Genomic DNA, 26,151 nt, shown 5'->3' on the forward strand with positions numbered 1-26,151 from the left:
GAGTTGTTTATACATTGAAATGCATCCCTTTAGTAACTAGGTGGTGACTGTTTGAAAGTAGAGTGCAATTGTTGTTATTTCCAGAAGTGGGATTTTAAAAAAGCAGAAGCATTTGAAGTTCTAGATCATTGAAGGTACAGGTGGTGGCTGAATTTAAGTACAGAAGTGAAGATTAGGGATGTTGATTTAAACAATGAAAGGTTTATGTATACAGGTGAGTGAACACACAGGCGCACATACAAACACAATGACACACTGCCTCACTAACACCATACAGAGACATGGTCCTTCACCTCCATGGGAAAGCCTAGAAAGGGGAACATAGAGGGGAACTGAGATGATGACCCTGTAGACAGGAAATCACATCACAATCGCAGCTTCCTCTGTGAAGTCAACTGAAAATATGAGGTTCTCCCAGATTAACTTGGCCATGTTGACCGTTCACAGTGTGTGTGTCTGTGTGTGTCTGTGTAAGATACTTACACTACTGTTCAACAGTTTGGGATCACTTAGAAATGTCCTTGTTTTTTAAAGAAAAGCAAATGTTTTGTTCATTAAAATAACATCAAATTGATCAGAAATACAGTGTAGACATTGTTAATGTTGTAAATTACTATTGTAGGTGGAAACGGCTGATTTTTTAAAATGGAATATCTACATAGGCTACAGAGGCCCATTATCAGCAACCACCACTCCTGTGTTCCAATGGCACGTTGTGTTAGCTAATCCAAGTTTATCATTTTAAAAGGCTTATTGATCATTAGAAAACCTTTTGCAATTATGTTTTCACAGCTGAAAACTGTTGTCCTGATTAAAGAAGCAATAAAACGGTCCTTCTTTAGACTAGTTGAGTATCTGGAGCATCAGCATTTGTGGGTTCGATTACAGGCTCAAAATGGCCAGAAACAAAGCACTTTCCTCTGAAATTCTTCAGTCTATTCTTGTTCTGAGAAATTAAGGCTATTCAATGTGAGAAATTTCCAAGAAACTGAAGATCTCGTACAACACTGTGTACTACTCCCTTCACAAAACAGCGCAAACCAGAATAGAAAGAGGATTAGGAGGCCCCGATCCCCAACTGAGCAAGAGGACAAGTACATTAGAGGGTCTAGTTTGAGAAACAGACCCATCACAAGTCCTCAACTGGCAGCTTAATTAAATGGTGCCCGCAAAACACTAGTCTCAACGTCAACAGTGAAGAGGTGACTCCGGGATGCTGGCCTTCTAGGCAGAGTTCCTCTGTCCAGTGTCTGTATTCTTTGCCCAACTTAATCTTTTATTTTTATTGGCCAGTCTGAGATATGGCTTTTTCTTTGCAACTCTGCCTAGAAGGCCAGCATCCCGGAGTTGCCTCTTCACTGTTGACATTGAGACTGGTGTTTTACGGGTACTATTTAATGAAGCTGCCAGTTGAGGACTTATGAGGCGTAACATAGTCAAGCTAAATCTGGGACACTCAAATTAGTATGATATGTTACGTTTGGTATAGTTACTTAAAACAGAAGGTTACTTAAGGCAAAAACAAAAGGAGGGTGGTCGGTCGGGGTGGATGGATCGTTTTTTATAACGAGAATGTCGAGCAACCCAAAGGTTGCGTGTTTGAATATAGTTACGGACAAATTCAGCATTTTAGCCAATAAGGAACTTTTCAAGTACTTTTTTGCTATTTTTCAACTGCTTAGCATTCTAGCTAACCCTTACCCTAACCCTAACCATAATGCCTTTAGCTATCCTTTCCCCGAACCCTAACCTTAACCCTAACCCCTAGCCTAGCTAACATTAGCGTTAGCCACCTAGCTAACACTAGTCACAACAAATTGGAATTTGTAACATATTGTACGTTTAGCAAATTCGTAACATATTATACTTTTAGCAAATTCATAACATGTCATACAAGTTGTAATGCGTAACATATCATACAAAATGGGTGCTGGACATCCACAAAATAATACATACCATACGAAATGTAAAATATCATGCTAAATGGAAAGTCTCGGACTTACGTAAAGAATAATATGAAATGCTCTGAGACCAGGTTGTGTGTTTACACATTTATCACATTTATAGGACGTCTCTATAGTGCAATTGGTAGGTCGCCTAGAGGTTAGAGCGAAGGACTAATAGCCAGAAGGTTGCTGGTTCTAGTGGTCTAAAAAGTCTAGTGGTCTAAAAAACGACTAAAGTGCTGTTATATTTTTTTCAATCCTATGATGTCATAGGTTCAGGGAGCACCATTGGTGGACAGTATCAAGTCAGTTTAGATAACAGTGGTAATAAGCTGTGAGAGTGTGAGAGAGTTCAGAGCACCCCCCCCCCCCCCCCCACCCCCCTTCTTTACGGCAAGGCTATTTTGAGAGCCCTCCTGGTAGCCAATGACACTCAACTGTGTCTGTAGATGCCTGAGGTAGATAGGGTTACAGCCCTGACCAGCTGTGGGCTGGCTACCACCATTTTCATCTTTAGTTGTTTTCAGCCTTAATTGATTTCAGCCTTCGTATTCATTGTTTTCAGCCTTAGTATATGTTGATTTCAGCCTTAGTATTCATTGTTTTCAGCCTTAGTATTCATTGTTTTCAGCCTTAGTATATGTTGTTTTCAGCCTTAGTATTCATTGTTTTCAGCCTTAGTATTCATTGTTTTCAGCCTTAGTATTCATTGTTTTCAGCCTTAGTATTCATTGTTTTCAGCCTTAGTATTCATTGTTTTCAGCCTTAGTATATGTTGACTGTTTTATGTTGACACACTGTGACTGTTGGAGGCTTTGCGTATTTTGACCAACTGAATTGACAGATACTGGAATCTTATTAATAAGGTACTGTGTTTTGTGTTTTGTTTTTGTGTTTGACAAACTGAGTTGACAGATACTGAAAGTTCAACGAGGTACTGTTTTGTGTTTACTTGGTCTTAGTCATTTAGCTACCTAAAAAGTACCAACTAGCCTATGGTAAGTGAAAATATATCTGAAACAGTAGGCTTGTAGTGTTGGCATGAAATCTTAAACTGTCACACATTCCAGTAGGGTAGAGATCCTTCTGGAAGGCTTAGTGGTCTCAAAATCACTCACTGTTTTGCTGGGTAGTACTTTGCAGTGGAGAGTTAGAGATTGACATTGTGTGTGTGTGAGTGTGTGTGAGTGTGGTTGTGTGTGTGCATACCTGCATATGTGTGTGTTATATGAACAGTCTCTACTCCCAAAGCCATAAGACTGCTAAATAGTTAGTTAAAGTGTTAACCAAATCACACTAACTCTTTTGACTCATCACTGCTGCTACTGTTTACTATCTATCCTGTTACCCCTACCTACAGTATACTGTTGTTACTGTTTATTATCTATCCTGTTACCCCTACCTACAGTATACTGTTGTTACTGTTTACTATCTATCCTGTTACCCCTACCTACAGTATACTGTTGTTACTGTTTATTATCTATCCTGTTACTGTTGTTACCTATCTACCTACAGTATACTGTTGTTACTGTTTATTATCTATCCTGTTACCCCTACCTACAGTATACTGTTGTTACTGTTTATTATCTATCCTGTTACCCCTACCTACAGTATACTGTTGTTACTGTTTATTATCTATCCTGTTACCCCCTACCTACAGTATACTGTTGTTACTGTTTATTATCTATCCTGTTACCCCTACCTACAGTATACTGTTGTTACTGTTTATTATCTATCCTGTTACCCCTACCTACAGTATACTGTTGTTACTGTTTATTATCTATCCTGTTACCCCTACCTACAGTATACTGTTGTTACTGTTTATTATCTATCCTGTTACCCCTACCTACAGTATACTGTTGTTACTGTTTATTATCTATCCTGTTACCCCTACCTACAGTATACTGTTGTTACTGTTTATTATCTATCCTGTTACCCCTACCTACAGTATACTGTTGTTACTGTTTATTATCTATCCTGTTACCCCTACCTACAGTATACTGTTGTTACTGTTTATTATCTATCCTGTTACCCCTACCTACAGTATACTGTTGTTACTGTTTACTATATATCCTGTTACCCCTACCTACAGTATACTGTTGTTACTGTTTATTATCTATCCTGTTACCCCTACCTACAGTATACTGTTGTTACTGTTTGCTATCTATCCTGTTGACTAGTCACTGTATCCCTACCTATATGTACATATCTACCTCAATTACCTTGTACCTGTGCACATGGACTCGTACTGATACTCTGTGTATATAGCCAAGTTATCATTGACTCAGTACTGATACTCTGTCTATATAGCCAAGTTATCATTGACTCAGTGCTGGTACTCTGTGTAAACAGCCAAGTTATCATTGACTCAGTACTGGTACTCTGTGTAAACAGCCAAGTTATCATTGACTCAGTTCTGGTACTCTGTGTAAACAGCCAAGTTATCATTGACTCAGTTCTGGTACTCTGTGTAAACAGCCAAGATATCATTGACTCAGTACTGGTACTCTGTGTAAACAGCCAAGTTATCATTGACTCAGTTCTGGTACTCTGTGTATACAGCCAAGTTATCATTGACTCAGTTCTGGTACTCTGTGTAAATAGCCAAGTTATCATTGACTCAGTTCTGGTACTCTGTGTAAACAGCCAAGTTATCATTGACTCAGTTCTGGTACTCTGTGTAAACAGCCAAGTTATTGTTTCTCATTGGGGATTTATTCCTTGTGTTATTATCTTTGTGTTATTTCTCTTTCTGTTTCTCCGTATGGTTGGGAAAGACCGTCAGGAAGCATTTCACTGTTAGGTGGCAGGGTAGGCGGCAGGATAGCCTAGTGGTTAGAGCGTTGGACTAGTAACTGGAAGTTTGCAAGTTCAAACCCCCGAGCTGACATGGTACAAATCTGTCGTTCTGCCCCTGAACAGGCAGTTAACCCATAGTTCCTATGCTGTCATTGAAAATAAGAATTTGTTCTTAACTGACTTGCCTATTTTAAAAAATAAAAAAGTTTACCAAGACTAGAATCTTTTTAAAATTTTGATTTAGATTTTGTAACTTTTTTTCTGTGCTGGTGTTTGTCTCATGCCAGCCGTGTGATGTTGGACGTCCTGATAATAGGTGGAGGACCCCAGGCCCTGACCCTGGCCACCCTGCTGTCCTGTCCAGATCAGGCCCTGTCCCCACCTCTCCCCAACACAGACATCCTCCAGGGGATCCAGCTCAGCCAGGGCAGGGCCAAGACCAGCCGCTCTAAGAGCAAGAGAGGAGGAGCTACCCGTGAGGATAACTACACTGCAGTTCAATGTTTTTACGTGGGCTTTTCATAAAGGGCCCAGATGAAGCCTGTTCCCAGACTAAAGAGTGAATGTTTATTAAAAGGGCGTTTTAGTCAGGGGCTCGACATCGGCGGGATCTGGGTCCAGGAAAACATCCCAGAAAGTAGACCGATGTTTTTCCTCACATTTTGGCCTTTCTTGATTTCAGTTAGGAGAGACATTCCTCTCTAATCTCCCTACACATATAGTGTACAGCATGCTGTTGGTGCTCTCTGTTTGACAGTTCTCTAATCTCTCCCCATCCCCATGACAACAGCCAGCTGAGGAGCAGGCCACTCCAAGCCGGGCTCAGATCCAGTCTCTAGACTAAAAAGAAAATCTCCATTGAAAGTGCTTTTTAGTCGAGGTTGAAGGTGTAGGCTTAATTTGACTGTATAGACTGTATTTTAGTCTCTCCAGTTCACACCATTCTGCTGGCAATGCTGTCTGGTTGACAGGTGTGTAATATCTCCCAGGACAGCAGACAGCCGAGCCCGAGGAGCAGGCCGCTCCAGACCCAGAGTCAGTTTCATCCTGCCCTCCGCTGGCCTTCAGAGTGGTGGACTCATACGGAGCATGGACCTCGCTGTGGGAGAGCCAGTTCAGAGCACTCAACATCCCTCACCTTCGCTCACACACCCTGGTGCACACAGACCCACTCAATAAGGTACATCCCTCACCTTCGCTCACACACCCTGGTGCACACAGACCCATTCAACAAGGTACATCCCTCACCTTCGCTCACACACCCTGGTGCACACAGACCCACTCAATAAGGTACATCCCTCACCTTCGCTCACACACCCTGGTGCACACAGACCCACTCAATAAGGTACATCCCTCACCTTCGCTCACACACCCTGGTGCACACAGACCCACTCAATAAGGTACATCCCTCACCTTCGCTCACACACCCTGGTGCACACAGACACACACACACTCAACAAGGTTGATGGTCCCTGCTGTAGGGTTGAATGAATGGTTCCTTCTGGACAACGCGAGTTGAGGTCACTTCAGTTTTCAATCCAGTCAATTCAGGCAGGGTACTTGTTTTAGCCTATAATCCCTTTGTCTTGGTTCCTCCCAGAGGGCTTTGCAGGAGTTTGTTCTGGAGAAGGATCGGACAGCGGAGCTACACTGCCTCCCTGACCACACCTTCATTCTGGATGAGAACGCCTTCTTCAACGACATGCGTCTGGGCAAGAAGGACAGGAGGAGACTGAGCAGCAGCAGAGGCCTACAGAAGAGCCTGTACTTTAGCCTGCCAGGCACCAGGCTCAGTGTGGACTTCTTCATGCAGCAGGTCAGAGATGGAGATGGAGATGCACGCTGGCCGTGGCTTGAGTTGAGTTGAAGTGAAAAGGCACCATACCATCATTGGGGTGAATCCCATTTCAGTTCAGTCAATTCAGGAAGTAAACTGAACTTCCAATTGGAATTGAAATGGAATTGACCCCAACCCTTCACCATACTAAACATACTATGTGAGTCCCTCCACTACACAACATTGTGCAATAACAGTGATGCTTCTCTGTGTGACACAAGTAGGACTTACCTGGGAGTGGTCAACTAACCCTCCTGCTGGAGAGCTACTGGGGTTGCAGGCTTTTGTTCCAGACCTGCACTAATACACTTGATGACTACTAATGACAGTGAATGTGAGTTTTACAGTGAATACTTGCTCTATTGTAGGGTTTATGTACAGCTGCAAGAAAAGGTATGTGAACCCTTTGGAAATACCCGGATTTCTGCATAAATTGGTCATAAAATGTGATCTGATCTTCATCTAGGTCACAACAATAGACAAACACAGTCTGCTTAAACTAATAAAACACAAACAATTATATGTTTTCATGTCTTTACTGAACACACCGTGTAAACATTCACAGTGCAGGGTGGGGAAAGTATGTGAATCCTTGGATTTAATAACTGGTTGACCCTCCTTTGGCAGCAATAACCTCAACCAAACATTTTCTGTAGTTGAGGATCAGACCTGCACATCGGTCAGGAGATATTTTGGACCATTCGTCTTTACAAAACTGTTTCAGTTCAGGAATATTCTTGGGATGTCTGGTGTGAACTGCTCTCTTGAGGTCATGCTACAGCATCTCAATCGGGTTGAGGACAGGACTCTGACTGGGCCACTCCAGAAGGTCAGGACTCTGACTGGGCCACTCCAGAAGGTCAGGACTCTGACTGGGCCTCTCCAGAAGGTGTATTTTCTTCTGTTGTTGATTTACTTCTGTGTTTTGGGTCGTTGTCCTGTTGCATCACCCACCTTCTGTTGAGCTTCAATTGGTGAACAGAGCCTTACATTCTCCTGCAAAATGTCTTGATAAACTTGGGAATTCATTTTTCCGTCGATGATAGCAAGCTGTCCAGGCCCTGTGGCAGCAAAGCAGCCCCAAACCATGATGCTCCCTCCACCATACTTTACATTTGGGATGAGATTATGATATTGGTGTGCTCTGCCTTTTTTTCTCCACACATAGTGTTGTGTGTTCCTTCCAAACAACTCAATTTTAGTTGAATCTGTTCTCAGAATATTTTCCCAGAAGCACAGTGGAACATGCAGGTGCTCTTCAGACGTGCAGCAATGTTTTTTTTGGACAGCAGTGGCTTCTTCCGTGGTGTCCTCCCATGAACACCATTCTTGTTTAGTGTTTTACGTATCGTAGACTCGTCAGAGATATTAGCATGTTCCAGAGATTTCTGTAAGTCTTTAGCTGACACTAGGATTCTTCTTAACCTCATTGAGTATTCTGCGCTGTGCTCTTGCAGTCATCTTTGCAGGATAGCCACTCCTAGGGAGAGGAGCAACAGTGCTGAACTTTCTCCATTTATAGACTATTTGTCTTACCGTGGGCTGATGAACATCAAGGCTTTTAGAGATACTTTTGTAACCCTTTCCATCTTTATGCAGGTCAACAATTCTTAATATTAGGTCTTCTGAGATCTCTTTTGTTCGAGGCATGGTTCACATCAGGCAATGCCTCTTGTGAATAGTAACCTCAAATTTTATGAGTGTTTTTATAGGGCGAGGCAGCTCTAACCAACATCTCCAATCTCTTCTCATTGACTGGACTCCAGGTTAGCTGACTCCTGACTCCAATTAGCTTTTGGAGAAGGCATTAATACCTCTTCGGGCTAGGGGGCGGTATTTTCACATCCGGATGAAAAGCGTGCCCAAAGTAAACTGCCTGCTACTCAGGCCCAGAAGCTAGGATATGCATATAATTGGTCGATTTGGATAGAAAACATTCTAAAAGTTTCTAAAACTGTTAAAATGATGTCTGTGAGTATAACAGAACTTATTTGGCAGGCGAAACCCAGAGGACAAACCATCCAGGGATGTTTTATTTAGGGGTCACTCTCTTTTCAATGGGGTTTCTATGTGGATCTACATTTCTAAGGCACTTGCTTCCACTGGATGTCAACAGTCTTTAGAAATTGGTTGATGTTTTTCCTTTGAGTAATGAAGAAGTAGGGCTGTTCAGAATGAGGGTCGAGTCTAGTGTACTGTTGTGGTTGGGGCCCGCGACCCAAAAGCTCCACATTGTTTTTATCCGCTATTGAACACAGCCCGTCTTAAATTTTATTTATCCCGTCTTAAATTTTATTGATTATTTACGTTAAAAATACCTAAAGTTGTATTAGGAAAGTTGTTTGAAATGTTTGGATCAAGATTACAGGTAATTTATTACATATTTTGTAGTCATGTTGTGCAAGTTGGAACCAGTGTTTTTTTTATCAATGGACATTTTGGAGATATAACGACAGAATTAATCGAACAAAAGGACCATTTATGATGTTTATGGGACATACAGTGCCTTGCGAAAGTATTCGGCCCCCTTGAACTTTGCGACTTTTTGCCACATTTCAGGCTTCAAACATAAAGATATAAAACTGTATTTCTTTGTGAAGAATCAACAACAAGTGGGACACAATCATGAAGTGGAACGACATTTATTGGATATTTCAAACTTTTTTAACAAATCAAAAACTGAAAAATTGGGCGTGCAAAATTATTCAGCCCCCTTATTATTAAGTTAATACTTTGTAGCGCCACCTTTTGCTGCGATTACAGCTGTAAGTCGCTTGGGGTATGTCTCTATCAGTTTTGCACATCAAGAGACTGACATTTTTTCCAATTCCTCCTTGCAAAACAGCTCGAGCTCAGTGAGGTTTGATGGAGAGCATTTGTGAACAGCAGTTTTCAGTTCTTTCCACAGATTCTCGATTGGATTCAGGTCTGGACTTTGACTTGGCCATTCTAACACCTGGATATGTTTATTTTTGAACCATTCCATTGTAGATTTTACTTTATGTTTTGGATCATTGTCTTGTTGGAAGACAAATCTCCGTCCCAGTCTCAGGTCTTTTGCAGACTCCATCAGGTTTTCTTCCAGAATGGTCCTGTATTTGGCTCCATCCATCTTTCCATCAATTTTAACCATCTTCCCTGTCCCTGCTGAAGAAAAGCAGGCCCAAACCATGATGCTGCCACCACCATGTTTGACAGTGGGGATGGTGTGTTCAGGGTGATGAGCTGTGTTGCTTTTACGCCAAACATAACGTTTTGCATTGTTGCCAAAAAGTTCAATTTTGGTTTCATCTGACCAGAGCACCTTCTTCCACATGTTTGGTGTGTCTCCCAGGTGGCTTGTGGCAAACTTTAAACGACACTTTTTATGGATATCTTTAAGAAATGGCTTTCTTCTTGCCACTCTTCCATAAAGGCCAGATTTGTGCAATATACGACTGATTGTTGTCCTATGGATAGAGTCTCCCACCTCAGCTGTAGATCTCTGCAGTTCATCCAGAGTGATCATGGGCCTCTTGGCTGCATCTCTGATCAGTCTTCTCCTTGTATGAGCTGAAAGTTTAGAGGGACGGCCAGGTCTTGGTAGATTTGCAGTGGTCTGATACTCCTTCCATTTCAATATTATCGCTTGCACAGTGCTCCTTGGAATGTTTAAAGCTTGGGAAATATTTTTGTATCCAAATCCGGCTTTAAACTTCTTCACAACAGTATCTCGGACCTGCCTGGTGTGTTCCTTGTTCTTCATGATGCTCTCTGCGCTTTTAACGGACCTCTGAGACTATCACAGTGCAGGTGCATTTATACGGAGACTTGATTACACACAGGTGGATTGTATTTATCATCATTAGTCATTTAGGTCAACATTGGATCATTCAGAGATCCTCACTGAACTTCTGGAGAGAGTTTGCTGCACTGAAAGTAAAGGGGCTGAATAATTTTGCACGCCCAATTTTTCAGTTTTTGATTTGTTAAAAAAGTTTGAAATATCCAATAAATGTCGTTCCTCTTCATGATTGTGTCCCACTTGTTGTTGATTCTTCACAAAAAAATACAGTTTTATATCTTTATGTTTGAAGCCTGAAATGTGGCAAAAGGTCGCAAAGTTCAAGGGGGCCGAATACTTTCGCAAGGCACTGTATTGGAGTGCCAACAGAACAAGATCTTCAAAGGTAAGGCATTAATTACATCGTTATTTCTGAGTTTTCTGTCACGCCTGGCGGGATGAAATATGATTGTCTGTGTTTGTTTGATGGGGTGCTGTCCTCAGATAATAGCATGGTTTGCTTTCGCCGCAAAGCCTTTTTGAAATTTGACACAGTGGCTAAAATTGCAAGACGTTAAGCTTTCATTTGGTGTGTTGGACTTGTGAATGTATGAAAGTTAAACATTTTGAATAATTTCTTTAAAATTTTATGCTCTGCCATTTCACCGAATGTTGTCGGAACATTCCGCTAGCGGAACTCCTACCCGTAAAAGGTTTTAACCTAGCGTTTTCCAACCTACACTGTGAATGTTTAAATGAAACATTCCGCTAGCAGAACCCCTAGCCATAAAAGGTTTTAACCTAGTGTTTTCCAACCTACACTGTGAATGTTTAAATGAAACATTCCGCTAGCAGAACCCCTAGCCATAAAAGGTTTTAACCTAGTGTTTTCCAACCTACACTGTGAATGTTTAAATGAAACATTCCGCTAGCGGAACCCCTAGCCGTAAAAGGTTTTTACCTAGCGTTTTCCAACCTACACTGTGAATGTTTGAATGAAACATTCCGCTAGCAGAACCCCTAGCCGTAAAAGATTTTAACCTAGCGTTTTCCAACCTACACTGAATGTTTAAATGAAACATTCCACTAGCGGAACCCCTAGCCGTAAAAGGTTTTAACCTAGCGTTTTCCAACCTACACTGAATGTTTAAATGAAACATTCCACTAGCGGAACCCCTAGCCGTAAAAGGTTTTAACCTAGCGTTTTCCAACCTACACTGTGAATGTTTAAATGAAACATTCCGCTAGCGGAACCCCTAGCCGTAAAAGGTTTTAACCTAGCGTTTTCCAACCTACACTGTGAATGTTTAAATGATGTATTCAATATAGACATGATAAATACAATAATGTGTGTGTTATTAGTTTAAGCACACTATGTTTGTCTATTGTTGTGACTTAGATGAAGATCAGATCAAATTTGATGACCAATTTATGCAGAAATTCAGGTACAGTTGAAGTCGGAAGTTTACATACTTAGGTTGGAGTCATTAAAACTCGTTTTTCAACCAATCCCCAAATTCCTTGTTAACAAACTATAGTTTTGGCAAATCGGTTAGGACATCTACTTTGTGCATGACACAGATAATTTTTCCAACAATTGTTTACAGACAGATTATTTAACTTATAATTCACTGTATCACAATTCCAGTGGGGCAGAAGTTTACATACAGTACATTGACTGTGCCTTTAAACAGCTTGGAAAACTCCCAAAAATGATGTAACATCTTTAGAAGCTTCTGATAGGCTAACTGACATCATTTGAGTCAATTGGAGGTGTACCTGTGGATGTATTTCAAGGCCTACCTTCAAACTCAGTGCCTCTTTGCTTGACATAATGGGAAAATCAAAAGAAATCAGCCAAGACTTCAGAAAAAGAATTGTAGACCTCCACAAGTATGGTTATTCCTTGGGAGCAAATTCCAAAAGCGTAAAGGTACCACGTTCATCTGTACAAACAATAGTACGCAAGTATAAACACCATGGGACCACACAGCCATCATACCGCTCAGGAAGGAGACGTGTTCTGTCGCCTAGAGATGAACACACTTTGTTGTGAAATGCATATCAATCCCAGAACAACAGCAAAGGACCCTCCTTGCTGGAGGAAACAGGTACAAAAGTATCTATATCCACAGTAAAACGAGTTCTGTATCGACATAACCTGAATGGCCGCTCAGCAAGGAAGAAGCCACTGCTCCAAAACTGACATAAAAAGACAGACTACAGTTTGCAACTAAACATAGGGACAAAGATCGTACATTTTGGAGAAATGTCCTCTGGTCTGATGAAACAAAAATAGAACTGTTTGTTCATAATGACCATCGTTATGTTTGGAGGAAAAAAAGGGAGGCTTGCAAGCCAAAGAGCACCATCTCAACCGTGAAGCACGGGGGTGTCAGCATCATGTTGTGGGGGTGCTTTGCTGCAGGAGGGACTGGTGCACTTCACAAAATAGATGGCATCACGAGGACGGAAAATGATGTGGATATATTGAAGCAACATCTCAAGACATCAGTCAGGAAGTCAAAGCTTGGTCGCAAATGGGTCTTCCAAATGGACAATAACCCCAAGCATACTTCCAAAGTTGTGGCAAAATGGCTTAAGGACCACAAAGTCAAGGTATTGGAGGGCCATCACAAAGCCCTGACCTCAATCCTATAGAAAATGTGTAGGCAGAACTGGTAAAGCGTGTGCGAGCAAGGAGGCCTACAAACCTGACTCCGTTACACCAGCTCTGTCAGGAGGAATGGGCCAAAATTCCCCCAACTTATTGTGAGAAGTTTGTGGAAGGTTACCCGAAACGTTTGACCCAAGAAAAATAAGGCAATGCTACCAAATACTAATTGAGTGTATGTAAACTTCTGACCCACTGGGAATGTGATGAAAGAAATAAAAGCTGAAATAAATCATTCTCTCTACGATTATTCTGACATTTCACATTCTTGAAGTGGTGATCCTAAGTGACCTAAGACAGGAAATTTTTACTAGTATTAAATGTCAGGAATTGTGAAAAACTGAGTTTAAATGTATTTGGCTAAGGTTTGTGTAAACATCTGACTTCAACTGTAATTCCAAAGGGTTCATATACTTTTATTTGCCACTGTAGTTGTTCATAAAAATCTACGAACTTGTGATATATAATGTAACGTGTGTGCATGTAATCTATTAGCCATCAACTCAAATCACCCAGAACAAAATAACTATACAACAACAATACTCTATCCAGGTGGACAAATATGGCCTGGACAGTGTCCTGACAAAGGGCACAGTGGACAGACTGACCCCTGTCATGTCAGAAGGAATTGTGACATCATTCAGGGTATTCCTTCAGAACGGGGACGTCCTCGAGGCTAGGCGGGTAGTCATGGCGACCGGGCCGACCCGTGCCCAGATGGCCAACATTCCTTTCTGGGTGTCGTCCATAGCGGAGAGCTACCCTGAGGAACGCCTGCAGCACACCGTGCAGCTCATGCACCACCACTCACGGTCAACACGGCAACAGGAACCAAGAAGCCAGAACCAGGAACAGGAAGAGAGTTCTTCTTCTCTCTCATCAGGTCGGTTGAGATGAGAATCCTCTGCTATTGATAGCTATCTATCTGATATGTCTCCACATGACATGACATGACATGACACTGTACTATAATGCCCTCTCCTGGTGTTGAGGTGACATGACACTGTACTATAACGCCCTCTCCTGGTGTTGAGGTGACATGACACTGTACTATAATGCCCTCTCCTGGTGTTGAGGTGACATGACACTGTACTATAACGCCCTCTCCTGGTGTTGAGGTGACATGACACTGTACAATAACGCCCTCTCCTGGTGTTGAGGTGACATGACACTGTGCTATAATGTCCTCTCCTGGTGTTGAGGTGACATGACACTGTACTATAACGCCCTCTTCTGGTGTTGAGGTGACATGACATGACACTGTGCTATAATGCCCTCTCCTGGTGTTGAGGTGACATGACACTGTACAATAACGCCCTCTCCTGGTGTTGAGGTGACATGACACTGTACTATAACGCCCTCTTCTCGTGTTGAGGTGACATGACATGACACTGTGCTATAATGCCCTCTCCTGGTGTTGAGGTGACATGACACTGTACAATAACGCCCTCTCCTGGTGTTGAGGTGACATGACACTGTACAATAACGCCCTCTCCTGGTGTTGAGGTGACATGACACTGTGCAATAATGCCCTCTCCTGGTGTTGAGGTGACATGACACTGTACTATAATGCCCTCTCCTGGTGTTGAGGTGACATGACACTGTACTATAACGCCCTCTCCTGGTGTTGAGGTGACATGACACTGTACAATAACGCCCTCTCCTGGTGTTGAGGTGACATGACACTGTGCAATAATGCCCTCTCCTGGTGTTGAGGTGACATGACACTGTACTATAATGCCCTCTCCTGGTGTTGAGGTGACATGACACTGTACTATAACGCCCTCTCCTGGTGTTGAGGTGACATGACATGCTGTCAAGCCAAAGGCTGCAATACTGTAATATCACACTGACTGGGCATCTATTTGAGTTATCAAATGTAGAAATGAACTTATTTACTTAGTACTTATTTGTGTTGGACATTCTGTTCCTGTTAAGAGTCAGTGTGGTGTCACTAACTCTGTCTCCATCCAGCAGGTCTCTATGTGGTGTCACTAACTCTGTCTCCATTCAGCATGGTGTCACTAACTCTGTCTCCATCCAGTAGGTCTCTATATGGTGTCACTAACTCTGTTTCCATCCAGCAGGTCCCTGCATGGTGTCACTAACTCTGTCTCCATTCAGCATGGTGTCACTAACTCTGTCTCCATTCAGCAGGTCTCTATGTGGTGTCACTAACTCTCTCTCCATCCAGCAGGTCTCTATGTGGTGTCACTAACTCTGTCTCCATCCAGCAGGTCTCTATGTGGTGTTACTAACGCTGTCTCCATCCAGCAGGTCTCTATGTGGTGTCACTAACTCTGTCTCCATCCAGCAGGTCTCTGTGGTGTCACTAACTCTGTCTCCATCCAGCAGGTCTCTGTGGTGTCACTAACTCTGTCTCCATCCAGCAGGTCCCCATGTGGTGTCACTAACTCTGTCTCCGTCTAGCAGGTCTCTATGTGGTGTCACTAATTCTGTCTCCATCCAGCAGGTCTCTATGTGGTGTCACTAACTCTGTCTCCATCCAGCAGGTCTCTATGTGGTGTCACTAACTCTGTCTCCATCCAGCAGGTCCCCATGTGGTGTCACTAACTCTGTCTCCATCCAGCAGGTACCCATGTGGTGTGTGAGCCTGGCCAGAGGGTGGTGGTGGTTGGTGGAGGCCTGACCAGCGCTCACGTCATCTCCATCGCTCTGCAGCAAGGAGCCAGTCATGTGACCTGGGTGATGCGCAAACACTTACAGGTCTGTTTCTGTTTAGATCTATGGCCATGTGATGCGCAAACACTTACAGGTTTCTATGGCCATGTGATGCGCAAACACTTACAGGTTTCTATGGCCATGTGATGCGCAAACACTTACAGGTTTCTATGGCCATGTGATGCGCAAACACTTACAGGTTTCTATGGCCATGTGATGCGCAAACACTTACAGGTTTCTATGGCCATGTGATGCGTAAACACTTACAGGTTTCTATGGCCATGTGATGCACAAACACTTACAGGTTTCTATGGCCATGTGATGCGCAAACACTTACAGGTTTCTATGGCCATGTGATGCACAAACACTTACAGGTTTCTATGGCATTGTGATGTGGTTTCTATGGCCATGTGATGCACAAACACTTACAGGTTTCTATGGCCATGTGATGCACAAACACTTACAGGTTTCTATGGCATGTGATGCGCAAACTATGGCTTACAGGTTTCTATGGCCATGTGATGCACAAACACTTACAGGTTTCTATGGCCATGTGATGCACAAACACTTACAGGTTTCTATGGCCATGTGATGCGCAAACACTTACAGGTTTCTATGGCCATGTGATGCGCAAACACTTACAGGTTTCTATGGCATTGTGATGCGTAAACACTTACAGGTTTCTATGGCCATGTGATGCACAAACACTTACAGGTTTCTATGGCCATGTGATGCACAAACACTTACAGGTTTCTATGGCCATGTGATGCACAAACACTTACAGGTTTCTATGGCCATGTGATGCACAAACACTTACAGGTTTCTATGGCCATGTGATGCGCAAACACTTACAGGTTTCTATGGCCATGTGATGCGCAAACACTTACATGTTTCTATGGCCATGTGATGCACAAACACTTACAGGTTTCTATGGCCATGTGATGCACAAACACTTACAGGTTTCTATGGCCATGTGATGCACAAACACTTACAGGTTTCTATGGCCATGTGATGCGCAAACACTTACAGGTTTCTATGGCCATGTGATGCTGTCTTGTGTTCATGCTAGTTTAGGCTAATCAGTGGGGTATTTAATCTCTTCCTACCCGCTAAACACTTACATGTTTCTATGGCCATGTGATGCACAAACACTTACATGTTTCTATGGCCATGTGATGCGCAAACACTTACAGGTTTCTATGGCCATGTCCCAATTATCTTTCCTTCCTCCCGAAGTGGAAACTTGTTAGTTCTGGGAATTATCACATAGAAACTTCATTTGGAGAATCAAGGAGGTTTTAATATGCTTTTACATTTGTAGCACAAACCATTGTTTTGAAAACCACGGTGAAAATGGCTTTTTTAGACCTATACATGCCTCCTGTAAGACCCTATGATCTGTGCCACGCCTTCCACCGAAGGTGGCTCCTCCCCCTGTTCGGGAGGCGCTCGGCGGTCGTCGTCGCCGGCCTACTAGCTGCCACCGATCCCTTTTCTTTTTCGTTTGGTTTTGTCTGTCTTGTGTTCACCTGTGTCTAGTTTAGGCTAATCAGTGGGGTATTTCATCTCTTCCTACCCGCTAAGTTTTGTCTGTCTTGTGTTCACCTGTGTCTAGTTTAGGCTAATCAGTGGGGTATTTAATCTCTTCCTACCCGCTAAGTTTAGGCTAATCAGTGGGGTATTTCATCTCTTCCTACCCGCTAGGTTTTGTCTGTCTTGTGTTCACCTGTGTCTAGTTTAGGCTAATCAGTGGGGTATTTCATCTCTTCCTACCCGCTATCTGTCTTGTGTTCACCTGTGTCTAGTTTAGGCTAATCAGTATTTCATCTCTTCCTACCCGGGTATTTCATCTCTTCCTACCCGCTAGTTTAGGCTAATCAGTGGGGTTTTCTCTGTCTTGTGTTCACCTGTGTCTAGTTTAGGCTAATCAGTGGGGTATTTCATCTCTTCCTACCCGCTAGGTTTTGTCTGTCTTGTGTTCACCTGTGTCTAGTTTAGGCTAATCAGTGGGGTATTTCATCTCTTCCTACCCGCTAGGTTTTGTCTGTCTTGTGTTCACCTGTGTCTAGTTTAGGCTAATCAGTGGGGTATTTCATCTCTTCCTACCCGCTAGGTTTTGTCTGTCTTGTGTTCACCTGTGTCTAGTTTAGGCTAATCAGTGGGGTATTTCATCTCTTCCTACCCGCTAGGTTTTGTCTGTCTTGTGTTCACCTGTGTCTAGTTTAGGCTAATCAGTGGGGTATTTCATCTCTTCCTACCCGCTAGGTTTTGTCTGTCTTGTGTTCACCTGTGTCTAGTTTAGGCTAATCAGTGGGGTATTTCATCTCTTCCTACCCGCTAAGTTTTGTCTGTCTTGTGTTCACCTGTGTCTAGTTTAGGCTAATCAGTGGGGTATTTCATCTCTTCCTACCCGCTAGGTTTTGTCTGTCTTGTGTTCACCTGTGTCTAGTTTAGGCTAATCAGTGGGGTATTTCATCTCTTCCTACCCGCTAGGTTTTGTCTGTCTTGTGTTCACCTGTGTCTAGTTTAGGCTAATCAGTGGGGTATTTCATCTCTTCCTACCCGCTAGGTTTTGTCTGTCTTGTGTTCACCTGTGTCTTCCTACCCGCTAAGTTTAGGCTAATCAGTGGGGTATTTCATCTCTTCCTACCCGCTAGGTTTTGTCTGTCTTGTGTTCACCTGTGTCTAGTTTAGGCTAATCAGTGGGGTATTTAATCTCTTCCTACCCGCTAAGTTTAGGCTAATCAGTGGGGTATTTCATCTCTTCCTACCCGCTAAGTTTTGTCTGTCTTGTGTTCATTTCAGTCTAATCTTCCTTCCTACCCGCTAGGTTTAGGCTAATCAGTGGGGTATTTCATCTCTTCCTACCCGCTAGGTATTCTCATCATCTCTTCCTACCCGCTAGGTTTAGTCTGTCTTGTGGGGTTTTCACTCTTCCTTAGTTTAGGCTAATCAGTGGGGTATTTCATCTCTTCCTACCCGCTAGGTTTTGTCTGTCTTGTGTTCACCTGTGTCTAGTTTAGGCTAATCAGTGGGGTATTTCATCTCTTCCTACCCGCTAGGTTTAGGCTAATCAGTGGGGTATTTCATCTCTTCCTACCCGCTAGGTTTAGGTCTAATCTTGTGTTCACCTTCCTGTCTAGTTTAGGCTAATCAGTGGGGTATTTCATCTCTTCCTACCCGCTAGGTTTTGTCTACCTGTGTCTTTTAGGCTAATCAGTGGGGTATTTCATCTCTTCCTACCCGCTAGGTTTAGGCTAATCAGTGGGGTATTTCATCTCTTCCTACCCGCTAGGTTTAGGCTAATCAGTGGGGTATTTCATCTCTTCCTACCCGCTAGGTTTTGTCTGTCTTGTGTTCACCTGTGTCTAGTTTAGGCTAATCAGTGGGGTATTTCATCTCTTCCTACCCGCTAGGTTTTGTCTGTCTTGTGTTCACCTGTGTCTAGTTTAGGCTAATCAGTGGGGTATTTCATCTCTTCCTACCCGCTAGGTTTTGTCTGTCTTGTGTTCACCTGTGTCTAGTTTAGGCTAATCAGTGGGGTATTTCATCTCTTCCTACCCGCTAGGTTTAGGCTAATCAGTGGGGTATTTCATCTCTTCCTACCAGTGGGGTATTTCATCTCTTCCTACCCGCTAGGTTTTGTCTGCTAGGTTTAGGCTAATCAGTGGGGTATTTCATCTCTTCCTTCCTACCCGCTAGGTTTAGGCTAATCTCTTCCTAGTGGGGCTAATCAGTATTTCATCTCTTCCTACCCGCTAGGTTTAGGCTAATCAGTGGGGTATTTCATCTCTTCCTACCCGCTAGGTTTAGGCTAATCAGTGGGGTATTTCATCTCTTCCTAGGTTTTGTCCGCTTGTCTTTCCTACCCGTGTCTAGGTTTAGGCTAATCAGTGGGGTATTTCATCTCTTCCTACCCGCTAGGTTTAGGCTAATCAGTGGGGTCATCTCTTCCTACCCGCTAGGTTTAGGCTAATCAGTGGGGTATTTCATCTCTTCCTACCCGCTAGGTTTAGGCTAATCAGTGGGGTATTTCATCTCTTCCTACCCGCTAGGTTTAGGCTAATCAGTGGGGTATTTCATCTCTTCCTACCCGCTAGGTTTAGGCTAATCAGTGGGGTATTTCATCTCTTCCTACCCGCTAGGTTTAGGTAATCAGTGGGGTATTTCATCTCTTCCTACCCGCTAGGTTTAGGCTAATCAGTGTTTTCAGGGTTTAGGCTAATCAGTGGGGTATTTCATCTCTTCCTACCCGCTAGGTTTAGGCTAATCAGTGGGGTATTTCATCTCTTCCTACCCGCTAGGTTTAGGCTAATCAGTGGGGTATTTCATCTTCTTCTAATCAGTGGGGTACCCGCTAGGTTTAGGCTATTTCATCCCGCTAGTTTAGGCTAATCAGTGGGGTATTTCAACCCGCTAGGTTTAGGCTAATCAGTGGGGTATTTCATCTCTTCCTACCCGCTAGGTTTAGGCTAATCAGTGGGGTATTTCATCTCTTCCTACCCGCTAGGTTTAGGCTAATCAGTGGGGTATTTAAACCCGCTAGGTTTTGTGTAAGATTGTTTGTGTTACTGTCGTTGGCTTGGGTTGCGTTTTCTCTGTTGGGCAGGTTTATTTCACAGGACTGTTTTTCCAGCACGTTAGTTTAGTCAGAGGAGTGTGTTCCTCCGTTTTCCACTAGACTGGGTTCCTGTTTTCTAGTGGCTGCTTTTGTGGTCCTCTACCTTGTTGGTGGACCAGTAAATAAAACGCCCTTCTTGAAATTGTTGCTCTCCTGCTCCTGACTCCACACCCACCTCTCCTAGGGAGATACTGACAGATAGACAACATCTTGGTCTCCTGCTCCTGACTCCACACCCACCTCTCCTAGGGAGATACTGACAGATAGACAACATCTTGGTCTCCTGCTCCTGACTCCACACCCACCTCTCCTAGGGAGATACTGACAGATAGACAACATCTTGGTCTCCTGCTCCTGACTCCACACCCACCTCTCCTAGGGAGATACTGACAGATAGACAACATCTTGGTCTCCTGCTCCTGACTCCACACCCACCTCTCCTAGGGAGATACTGACAGATAGACAACATCTTGGTGTCATTACTCTCTTCGTAGAGTGCTCTAAAATATTTAAGATAGTATGTCTATATTGTGAACTACAATTTTACACGTGAATTTATTCAACATTAAAACTAATAATATGAATATCTCAAAAGTACCCTTTTAGATTTAGTTCATTTTTAGACATGTTTAAATATATACTCTAGAAATACATCACATTTCCAGAGTGCCCCCCCCCCTCCCTCCAAGCTGAAACAGTTTGATGTTAAGAGAATGTTATAGTCAGACCACCATGATCTCCAACCCCAAACCCCTCTGCCTCGGTCCTCCCCCCCAGCTGAAACAGTTTGATGTTAAGAGAATGTTATAGTCAGACCACCATGATCTCCAACCCCAAACCCCTCTGCCTCGGTCCTCTCCCCCAGCTGAAGCAGTTTGATGTGGGTGACGTGGAAAGCCTGGTGGGCCGGTACTCCCATGTGGAGCACGGCATCAAGATGGACGGCCTGGCCTACCTGCGGCAGTTCTACAACGAGAGCAGCGTCCATAAGAGACTGGCCATGATCAGACAAGCCAGGAAGGGAGGGGCAGTTACACCTGAGGCCTACGCAGCCCTGCAGCCCTACATCCAGACTGGACAGCTGTCTGTCCGAGCATACTGCCAGGTACAGAAATAACAATAATATGGTAATGCTACTAGAATAATACTGCTAGGTAAATAGATATCAATAATATTAATACTACTGTGACCCCAAGGCACACACAACCTCTGTTCACCCTCTCTACTGTGACCCCAAGGCACACAACCTCTGTTCACCCTCTCTACTGTGACCCCAAGGCACACACAACCTCTGTTCACCCTCTCTACTGCGACCCCCAGGCACACACAACCTCTGTTCACCCTCTCTACTGTGACCCCAAGGCACACAACCTCTGTTCACCCTCTCTACTGTGACCCCAAGGCACACAACCTCTGTCCACCCTCTCTACTGCGACTCCCAGGCACACACAACCTCTGTTCACCCTCTCTACTGCGACCCCCAGGCACACACAACCTCTGTTCACCCTCTCTACTGCAACCCCAAGGCACACACAACCTCTGTCCACCCTCTCTACTGTGACCCCAAGGCACACACAACCTCTGTTCACCCTCTCTACTGAGACCCCTGTCCACCCAGAGACAGAGGTGTGTGCCTTGGGGTCACAGTAGAGAGGGTGAACAGAGGTTGTGTGTGCCTTGGGGTCATGACTAACGAGACATGGTGTGATGAAGGAAACATACAGGAACTCAAATCCTTCTGTTCACCTGATTTAGAATTCCTCACAATCAAATGTAGACCGTATTATCTTCCAAGAGAATTCTCTTCGATTATAATCACAGCCGTATATATCCCCCCCCAAGCAGACACATCGATGGCTCTGAACAAACTTTATTTAACTCTTTGCAAACTGGAAACCATTTATCCGGAGGCTGCATTCATTGTAGCTGGGGATTTTAACAAAGCTAATCTGAAAACAAGACTCCCTAAATTTTATCAGCATATCGATTGCGCAACCAGGGGTGGTAAAACCTTGGATCATTGTTACTCTAACTTCCGCAACGCATATAAGGCCCTGCCCCGCCCCCCTTTCGGAAAAGCTGACCACGACTCCATTTTGTTGATCCCTGCCTACAGGCAGAAACTTAAACAAGAGGCTCCCACGCTGAGGTCTGTCCAACGCTGGTCAGACCAAGCTGACTCCACACTCCAAGACTGCTTCCATCACGTGGACTGGGACATGTTTCGTATTGCGTCAGATAAAAATATTGACGAATACGCTGATTCGGTGTGCGAGTTCATTAGAACGTGCGTTGAAGATGTCGTTCCCATAGCAACGATAAAAACATTCCCTAACCAGAAACCGTGGATTGATGGCAGCATTCGCGTGAAACTGAAAGCGCGAACCACTGCTTTTAATCAGGGCAAGGTGTCTGGCAACATGACCGAATACAAACAGTGCAGCTATTCCCTCCGCAAGGCTATTAAAACAAGCTAAGCGTCAGTACAGAGACAAAGTAGAATGTCAATTCAACGGCTCAGACACAAGAGGCATGTGGCAGGGTCTACAGTCAATCACGGTCTACAAGAAGAAACCCAGCCCAGTCACGGACCAGGATGTCTTGCTCCCAGGCAGACTAAATAACTTTTTTGCCCGCTTTGAGGACAATACAGTGCCACTGACACGGCCTGCAACGAAAACATGCGGTCTCTCCTTCACTGCAGCCGAGGTGAGTAAGACATTTAAACGTGTTAACCCTCGCAAGGCTGCAGGCCCAGACGGCATCCCCAGCCGCGCCCTCAGAGCATGCGCAGACCAGCTGGCCGGTGTGTTTACGGACATATTCAATCAATCCCTATACCAGTCTGCTGTTCCCACATGCTTCAAGAGGGCCACCATTGTTCCTGTTCCCAAGAAAGCTAAGGTAACTGAGCTAAACGACTACCGCCCCGTAGCACTCACTTCCGTCATCATGAAGTGCTTTGAGAGACTAGTCAAGGACCATATCACCTCCACCCTACCTGACACCCTAGACCCACTCCAATTTGCTTACCGCCCAAATAGGTCCACAGACGATGCAATCTCAACCACACTGCACACTGCCCTAACCCACCTGGACAAGAGGAATACCTATGTGAGAATGCTGTTCATCGACTACAGCTCGGCATTCAACACCATAGTACCCTCCAAGCTCGTCATCAAGCTCGAGACCCTGGGTCTCGACCCCGCCCTGTGCAACTGGGTACTGGACTTCCTGATGGGCCGCCCCCAGGTGGTGAGGGTAGGCAACAACATCTCCTCCCCGCTGATCCTCAACACGGGGCCCCACAAGGGTGCGTTCTGAGCCCTCTCCTGTACTCCCTGTTCACCCACGACTGCGTGGCCACGCACGCCTCCAACTCAATCATCAAGTTTGCGGACGACACAACAGTGGTAGGCTTGATTACCAACAACGACGAGACGGCCTACAGGGAGGAGGTGAGGGCCCTCGGAGTGTGGTGTCAGGAAAATAACCTCACACTCAACGTCAATAAAACTAAGGAGATGATTGTGGACTTCAGGAAACAGCAGAGGGAACACCCCCCTATCCACATCGATGGAACAGTAGTGGAGAGGGTAGCAAGTTTTAAGTTCCTCGGCATACACATCACAGACAAACTGAATTGGTCCACTCACACTGACAGCGTCGTGAAGAAGGCGCAGCAGCGCCTCTTCAACCTCAGGAGGCTGAAGAAATTCGGCTTGTCACCAAAAGCACTCACAAACTTCTACAGATGCACAATCGAGAGCATCCTGGCGGGCTGTATCACCGCCTGGTACGGCAACTGCTCCGCCCTCAACCGTAAGGCTCTCCAGAGGGTAGTGAGGTCTGCACAACGCATCACCGGGGCAAACTACCTGCCCTCCAGGACACCTACACCACCCGATGTTACAGGAAGGCCATAAAGATCATCAAGGACATCAACCACCCGAACCACTGCCTGTTCACCCCGCTATCATCCAGAAGGCGAGGTCAGTACAGGTGCATCAAAGCTGGGACCGAGAGACTGAAAAACAGCTTCTATCTCAAGGCCATCAGACTGTTAAACAGCCACCACTAACATTGAGTGGCTGCTGCCAACACACTGTCATTGACACTGACCCAACTCCAGCCACTTTAATAATGGGAATTGATGGGAAATGATGTAAATATATCACTAGCCACTTTAAACAATGCTACCTTATATAATGTTACTTACCCTACATTATTCATCTCATATGCATAAGTATATACTGTACTCTACATCATCGACTGCATCCTTATGTAATACATGTATCACTAGCCACTTTAACTATGCCACTTTGTTTACTTTGTCTACATACTCATCTCATATGTATATACTGTACTCGATACCATCTACTGTATGCTGCTCTGTACCATCACTCATTCATATATCCTTATGTACATATTCTTTATCCCCTTACACTGTGTATAAGACAGTAGTTTTAGAATTGTTAGTTAGATTACTTGTTGGTTATCACTGCATTGTCGGAACTAGAAGCACAAGCATTTCGCTACACTCGCATTAACATCTGCTAACCATGTGTATGTGACAAATAAAATTTGATTTGATTTGATTTAGAGGGTGAACAGAGGTTGTGTGTGCCTTGGGGTCGCAGTAGAGAGGGTGAACAGAGGTTGTGTCTGCCTGGGGGTCGAAGTAGAGAGGGTGAACAGAGGTTGTGTGTGCCTTGGGGTCACAGTAGAGAGGGTGAACAGAGGTTGTGTGCCTTGGGGTCACAGTAGAGAGGGTGAACAGAGGTTGTGTGTGCCTTGGGGTCACAGTAGAGAGGGTGAACAGAGGTTGTGTGTGCCTGGGGGTCACAGTAGAGAGGGTGAACAGAGGTTGTGTGTGCCTTGGGGTCACAGTAGAGAGGGTGAACAGAGGTTGTGTGTGCCTTGGGGTCACAGTAGAGAGGGTGAACAGAGGTTGTGTGCCTTGGGGTCACAGTAGAGAGGGTGAACAGAGGTTGTGTGCCTTGGGGTCACAGTAGAGAGGGTGAATAGAGGTTGTGTGTGCCTTGGGGTCACAGTAGAGAGGGTGAACAGAGGTTGTGTGTGCCTGGGGGTCACAGTAGAGAGGGTGAACAGAGGTTGTGTGCCTTGGGGTCACAGTAGAGAGGGTGAAACAGAGGTTGTGTGTGCCTGGGGGTCACAGTAGAGAGGGTGAACAGAGGTTGTGTGTGCCTTGGGGTCACAGTAGAGAGGGTGAACAGAGGTTGTGTGTGCCTTGGGGTCACAGAGAGGGTGAGAGAGGAGGGTGAACAGAGGTTGTGTGTGCCTGGGGGTCACAGTAGAGAGGGTGAACAGAGGTTGTGTGCCTTGGGGTCACAGTAGAGAGGGTGAAACAGAGGTTGTGTGTGCCTGGGGTCACAGTAGAGAGGGTGAACAGAGGTTGTGTGCCTTGGGGTCACAGTAGAGAGGGTGAACAGAGGTTGTGTGTGCCTGGGGGTCGCAGTAGAGAGGGTGAACAGAGGTTGTGTGTGCCTTGGGGTCACAGTAGAGAGGGTGAACAGAGGTTGTGTGTGCCTGGGGGTCGCAGTAGAGAGGGTGAACAGAGGTTGTGTGCCTGGGGGTCGCAGTAGAGAGGGTGAACAGAGGTTGTGTGTGCCTGGGAGTCGCAGTAGAGAGGGTGGACAGAGGTTGTGTGCCTTGGGGTCGCAGTAGAGAGGGTGAACAGAGGTTGTGTGTGCCTGGGAGTCGCAGTAGAGAGGGTGAACAGAGGTTGTGTGTGCCTGGGGGTCGCAGTAGAGAGGGTGAACAGAGGTTGTGTGTGCCTTGGAGTCACAGTAGAGAGGGTGAACAGAG

The 26,151-nt window shown here is 44.6% G+C and overlaps 1 protein-coding gene across 2 annotated transcripts in view; it reads left to right on the top strand.

Annotated features, from left to right (window-relative positions):
* Positions 1-2,403: 2,403 nt before the first annotated feature.
* zgc:113276 (uncharacterized protein LOC553748 homolog) overlaps positions 2,404-26,151 on the top strand; it is a 33,575-nt gene continuing 9,827 nt past the window's right edge. The window contains exons 1-7 of one of the 2 annotated variants that reach the window (XM_065022675.1): positions 2,404-2,812; positions 5,033-5,220; positions 5,735-5,925; positions 6,346-6,561; positions 13,572-13,902; positions 15,610-15,746; positions 21,188-21,427. In XM_065022675.1, the coding sequence (XP_064878747.1) occupies positions 5,040-5,220; positions 5,735-5,925; positions 6,346-6,561; positions 13,572-13,902; positions 15,610-15,746; positions 21,188-21,427 (1,296 nt within the window). In that variant the 5' untranslated portion in view covers positions 2,404-2,812; positions 5,033-5,039. The remainder of the gene's footprint in view (positions 2,813-5,032; positions 5,221-5,734; positions 5,926-6,345; positions 6,562-13,571; positions 13,903-15,609; positions 15,747-21,187; positions 21,428-26,151) is intronic. The other variant, XM_065022677.1, reaches the window with a different exon arrangement.

This window comes from Oncorhynchus nerka, linkage group LG2, assembly GCF_034236695.1.
Source record: "Oncorhynchus nerka isolate Pitt River linkage group LG2, Oner_Uvic_2.0, whole genome shotgun sequence".
In the NCBI taxonomy this organism is placed as follows: Eukaryota; Metazoa; Chordata; class Actinopteri; order Salmoniformes; family Salmonidae; genus Oncorhynchus; species Oncorhynchus nerka.